The following is a 5,980-nucleotide window of genomic DNA, read 5'->3' on the forward strand; positions in this document are numbered from 1 at the left end:
CAGCAACTAAGATGGGTTTGGAAAGTAGTGTGTACGTGGGAGGTTCTCTAGTTGTCATGTATAGTAAATGTGGCTATATTGGTGATGCAATCCTTGTTTTTAAAAGGATTAGTGAGAAAAGTATTGTATCGTGGAACTCTATTATTGTCGGTTGTGCAGAGCATGGATGTGGCATGTGGGCTCTTACACTCTTTAGACAAATGCTGCATGAGATTGATCCGGATGAAATCACCTTAACTGGTTTGCTCTCTGCATGTAGCCGATGTGGGATGTTTCAAAAGGCGAAGTGTCTCTTCAGATACTTTGGCCAGAAAAGATCAATTACACTGACAGTTGAGCACTATGCATGTATGGTGGATGTACTTGGCAGGTGCGGAGAGCTGGATGAAGCAGAAGCACTGGTGACAAGCATGCCTGTGAAAGCAAATTCAATGGTTTGGCTGATCTTACTGAGTGCATGCAGGATGCATTCTAATTTACATGTAGCTGAAAGAGCGGCGAGAAAGATATTTGAAATGGAGCCCAATTGCAGTGATGCATATGTGTTGCTTTCTAACATGTATGCAGCTTCAAACCGATGGGATGAAGTAGATGAGATAAGGAGAACAATGAAAGATAACAGAGTTGTGAAACAACCCGGATCCAGTTGGCTAACCTTAAACGGACTGAGGCATGAATTTCTTTCTGCAGATAGGTCACGTCCTCTCACTGAGAAAATTTATCAAAAGCTGTACTGATTAGGAGTCAAGTTAAAGGAACTAGATTATGTTCCTGATCAACAATTTGCTTTGCATGATATTGAAGTTGAGAGAAAGGAAGAAATACTGTCTTACCATAGTGAACGGCTTGCAATTGCATTTCGGTTGCTTGGCACCCTCGAAGGCAGTACAATAACTGTGATGAAAAATATGCGAGTGTGTGGTTCTTGTCATAATGCAATAAAGCTTATGCAAAGATGGTAGATCATAGCAAGAGATACAAGCAGACTTCCTTACTTTAAAAATTGGCTTGCGCTCTTGTGGGGATCATTGGTAGAACATAAGATGATAAGATTACTCCTTTTAGAAATTGACATTCCTCCACAACTATAAGAGGATATTTGTGCATAATCCAATTGGTTTTACCTCTTGGGGGCATTTTCCAAAGAAAAGATCAACGCTTTCTTGATCCTAACTGACTTGGGCTTTCCAATGGACTCATTAGCCCGCTATCTTCCAGTATTTATTTGGTCATCTTCTATCTCTAGGTGAAAAGAAATGTCATACTTTAGAAGGTTTATACAATATAAAGTTGAACATTTTTTAATGAAGTTCTCATCAATTGGAATTCATAAGTCATAAACAACAAAAGCCTTTTGTACTATTTAATATATTTCTAAATTATGGTGGCCCACTATGGATGAGGTTCATGTTGTTTGGGTTGGACTTAGTAATATTAAGACATGGTTCCAAAGTTGGGTAAATTAAAAGATGTATAACAAAAGTAAAAGAAGGTGAATTGTGATTATTTTTTTTTTACTATTACATAGATGGTGTGGAGTGGTAGAAATCAAAATATTTTTTATAACAAGAACATATTACACATGGTCAAGTTTGTGGGAACAAATTAAAGCCATTGTGAATCCGTATTGAAAAAAGAGTGAATAAAAATGAATATATACAAATTATAAAAGAAGTAGATACACGAGCTTTTTTTGGCTGTAATATGTTTGCGATTGGTAGTAGGCCTGGCAGCATGGACTATCCGTGAGTATCTAACCTGATCCAATCTGGTCGGGTAGGATTGCCAACTCGATCCGCTACAAATAGGGTTGGACGTGGAGCGGGTAGAGTCTTAAGCATGTGCAAAAAGTTCTTGTTCACGGAACCAAATTTATAATTTCATAAGCTTTACTTATTAGTTTTGTCAAAAATTTACGAAAAAGGAGAGATCAATTCAAAAGCAATCTTCAGTCAAATAAACGGCGTCGTTGTATGTTTAGAGTCCAAATAAAGAAAAAAACAGCCTTCAATCCTTCACTTTCTCTCTTTTCGAACCATGGAAGCCTTCGCACACTAAGTCCTAGCCCCTTTGCCGAACAGCTTCGTCTTCGTCTCATTCACCGTCGTCATCTTCATCTGCACTCTGGGTATTCGTCTTCTTCGCCTGTCTTTTGCTCGCCGTCGTCCTCGTCTGCCCTCTGCTCGTGCCGTCGTCTTAGTCTGGTCAACGAAGGTCAGCATTGCCTGCTCACTGCTCTCTGTTCTACGTTTTTTAATTTTTTTCATGCGCTCTGTTTCTGGCTTTCTGCTCACTGCTCTGTTCTCTCTTTTTTTAACTACTCACTGCTCTGTTCTTCATTTTGTTGTGTTTGTGATTTGTGTTTGTGCTACTTGTTATTGAAATGTGTTGTGATTTTGTGTTTGTGTTTGTGCTGATTCATCTAGTGATTCTGCTCACCGCCTCAGATCGAAGGTCAGTGCTTGCTTGCTTGTTCTTCATTTTTTTAATTTTGTTAATGCTTTGTTTAGTATTCTGCTGTGCTGCTGTTTTGTGGGTGGGTTATGATTATTTTGTGTAGTGATGTGCTGCTTTGTGTTTTGTTAATGCATTTCTTTGCCAATTTCCATGGCATCTTTATCTTCATACAGGTGATAGCTTACCATGTTGTTATGGCTGATCCAAAGTATGAAGGAAACTAGGATATTTTGTAGTTGTGATTTTCATGTTGTAGACTTAGCTATTTTTCTAATGGAAGTTAAGTTGATATAGAAAGGAACTTTTTTCTTTTTATTTTATTTTATATGTATGTGTGTGTAATTTGATTATGTAATTTGATTTTATTTGGACTAGTTGTAATTTGTATATCTGATTATCTGTATAAAGTGTATTTAAACATATATATATATATATATCCCCGGTGGAAGCAACCGCTAATTTTGTTCCAGATGAGTCTGCTTCGATTGAAAATAGCAATAAATCGAGTGTGAAGAGTGTTTATTGGCAATACTTTAGTCGATTTTAAGAGGAAAAAGTCTGGAAGGCAAAATGCAACCATTGCAAATCTGTTCTTTGAGCCAATCCAAGAAATGAAACTACAAATTTGAAGAATCATGTGTTCCACTATTGTAAAATGATCAAATTAGCAAACTCTAGGCAATCAATAATTGCTGATTCATTGTCTAAACATGCAAGGAGTGATGCGGATGCTTTTGAATTTGATCCATCTTATACAAGAAGGTATATTGCCAAGGCCATATGTATGCATGAGTACCCTTTATCTTTTGTGGAACATGTTGGAATGAAAGAAATATATGCATCAATGCAACCAACTTTTAAGGTGCCTAGTCGAAACACAATCAAGAAGGACATTTTTGAAATGTATGAGTTGGAGAAGCTTAACATGACTAAGCTAATGGATGGAAATGATAGTCGAGTAGCAGTTACAACCGACATGTGGACTTCCAACAAAAAAAAGGATACATGGTTGTCACGGCACACTACATTGATAGTCCATGGATTTTGCAAAGGCGCGTATTAAGGTAATCTTCTATATTATACTTCTAGTAATTGATATTACTTTTAATATTTTTTTACTTGAAATTAATTTATCTTTTAGATAATAATTGAAATATGTTTTTGAACGATTTTCAGTTTTACTTATGTTCCCGCTCCTCGTACGAGTGAAGTACTCTCGAATGCATTAATGAAAGTTTTGTTAAAGTAGAACATAGATAGAAAATTGTCAACTATTACATTGGATAATTGCTCTACTAATGATGCTATGGTTGATGAGTTGTTGGGGCACTTAGATTCAAAATATTCGTTGTTGAAGGCTTCCATGTTGTATATGCATTGTTGTGCTCATATCTTGAACCTAATTGTAAAAAATGGTATAAATTTGGTTAAGAAGAGTGTGAAAAAAGTTCATGGTAGTGTGGTGTATTGGACTTCAACCCCTAAAAGGCATGAAACCTTTGTGAGTTGGTGTAGTAAGTCAAATATTCAATTTACAAAAAAATTAGCTGTTGATTGTCCAACTAAATGGAACTCCACTTATGTGATGTTAGAGACTGCATGGTTGTATCGAAATATGTTTTCTCGATTAAGACAAAAGGATCCTAATTACAAAAGTTTGCTAAGCAATGAGGAGTGGGACCTTGCTAAAGAAATTTGTGATAAATTAAAGTGGTTTTATGATGTGACACAATTATTTTCTAGTACTCAAGTTCCAACAGCCAACATTTATTTTAACAAAGTATGTGATATAAATGTTGCCTTGAAAAAATGGTCTGCTTCTCCAAATCTATTGATTAGTAATATGACATGTAGTATGAGGGTAAAATTTGATAAGTATTAGGAAGAAATTCATGGCATGATGGGTGTTGCTGTCATTCTAGATCCTAGGTATAAGCTTGCTAGGTCTGAGTATAAATTCTCAATGTTATGTCAAATTCAAGATGAGTGCTCAAGTAAGATTGAGAGGATCAAACAGATATGCTATGACTTGTTTCATGAGTACCAACAGAATCTATCTAATTCAAGTAATGCATTTGAGTATTCTACACAAGAGCTACAGATGAATGCAGAGCAAGATGATGATGCTGCTTACCAGTTGTATATTAGACAAAAGAAGAGGAAAAATGGTTCATTTGTGAAGACTGAATTTGATCATTACATAGAGGAAGATGTTCATCCTTTGAGTACCAACTTTGATATTTTAGCTTGGTGGAAAGTGAATGGGGCTAGATTTCTAACACTTCAAAGAATTGTGAGAGATATTTTTTTTCCTGTGTCTACTGTTACTTCTGAGTCTTCTTTTAGTACAAGTAGTTGAGTAATTACTCCTCATCGTCATAGTCTTTATAAAGATACTGTGGAAGCTCTTATGTGTAATCAAAACTGGTTATGGGCAGCATATCATCAAAGAGGTTATTTATGATTTAACTTTTCTATTTGTTTATGGTAATGTTAAATTTATATATAAATTGATTAATAAATAAATTTATTATCTTTGATTTTTAGGTGGAAAACCTGATTATCAAACTACAAATGATGATGATGATGATGATGATGATGATGATAATGATGATGATGATGATGATGTACCTAAAGTCATAAACTAGTGATGGTGTTGTTGCAACAAATGGAATGCTCATGGAGACATGAAATTAAATAATTTTATTTATGTTTATGTTATTTACTTAGACAAAGACTTTTATGTGTAATTTAATATTTAATGGTTATGTTGTGTATGAGATACTTGTATTATTTGTGGGATAATTTGTGTTGTTTGAATACTTGTGTTATTTGAATGCTCATGGGATAACTTGTGTTATTTGATGGTTATATTGTGTATGAGATACTTGTGTTATTTATGAGATATTTGTGTGATTATAATGTTTTTTTTTTTTGCCAACCCGCGGGTAGGGTCGGATACCCATGGGTTGAGTGCGGGTAGGTTTAGGGTTGGGTATTTCTCAATCCACGAGTAGAGTAGGGTTGATTGTTGGTTAAAAACTCAACATGCGGGTAGGGTTAGGATTGGGTTCAAATCCTACCCTACCCTACCCATTGCCACCCCTAATTAGTAGATATTTAGAGTGTACAAAATGACAATGTGAAGTACACTATGGGAGAACTAATACAAATAAACTCAAGAAAAAATAGATGCTTTCTTAACTAGGTTATAAGTTGCTGTCTGAATTACTTTTGAAGACGTAGAGGTGAAGAAAGAGGAATTAAGAGTATGCATTGACAACAACCACATGACAAGTTGGATAAATGGGAAGAGAGACATGTCGTGTGAGCTGAAATCTTTAAAGAATAAAATCTTTAATATTAGGCATGTTTTCAAAAATTTTCGTATTGAATGCAGGCTACGAATGGCTTAAATAAATGGGAGCATAACAAAAACTATAAATGGTGCAACAAGTTGAAGTAAATCACTGAAGAGAGTTTTATTATATAACAATTTGTCATGTCTTTTTTGTTGATTTTA

The 5,980-nt window shown here is 35.2% G+C and overlaps 2 protein-coding genes across 2 annotated transcripts in view; both read left to right on the forward strand.

The window, feature by feature from the left end:
• Nucleotides 1–1,290, forward strand: part of LOC107464706 (pentatricopeptide repeat-containing protein At5g46460, mitochondrial) — a 2,422-nt gene extending 1,132 nt beyond the window's left edge. The window contains 2 exon segments of the mRNA XM_016083663.3: nucleotides 4–1,004; nucleotides 1,006–1,290. Coding sequence (XP_015939149.2) covers nucleotides 4–1,004; nucleotides 1,006–1,035 — 1,031 coding nt within the window. The 3' untranslated portion in view covers nucleotides 1,036–1,290.
• A 1,822-nt stretch (nucleotides 1,291–3,112) lies between these two features.
• LOC127741511 (zinc finger BED domain-containing protein DAYSLEEPER-like) lies at nucleotides 3,113–3,520 on the forward strand. The gene has a single exon (XM_052254189.1). The coding sequence runs from the start codon at nucleotides 3,113–3,115 to the stop codon at nucleotides 3,518–3,520; it is 408 nt and encodes a 135-aa protein (XP_052110149.1).
• The last annotated feature ends 2,460 nt before the right edge of the window (nucleotides 3,521–5,980 follow it).

Source organism: Arachis duranensis, chromosome 9 (genome assembly GCF_000817695.3).
Source record: "Arachis duranensis cultivar V14167 chromosome 9, aradu.V14167.gnm2.J7QH, whole genome shotgun sequence".
In the NCBI taxonomy this organism is placed as follows: domain Eukaryota; kingdom Viridiplantae; phylum Streptophyta; class Magnoliopsida; order Fabales; family Fabaceae; genus Arachis; species Arachis duranensis.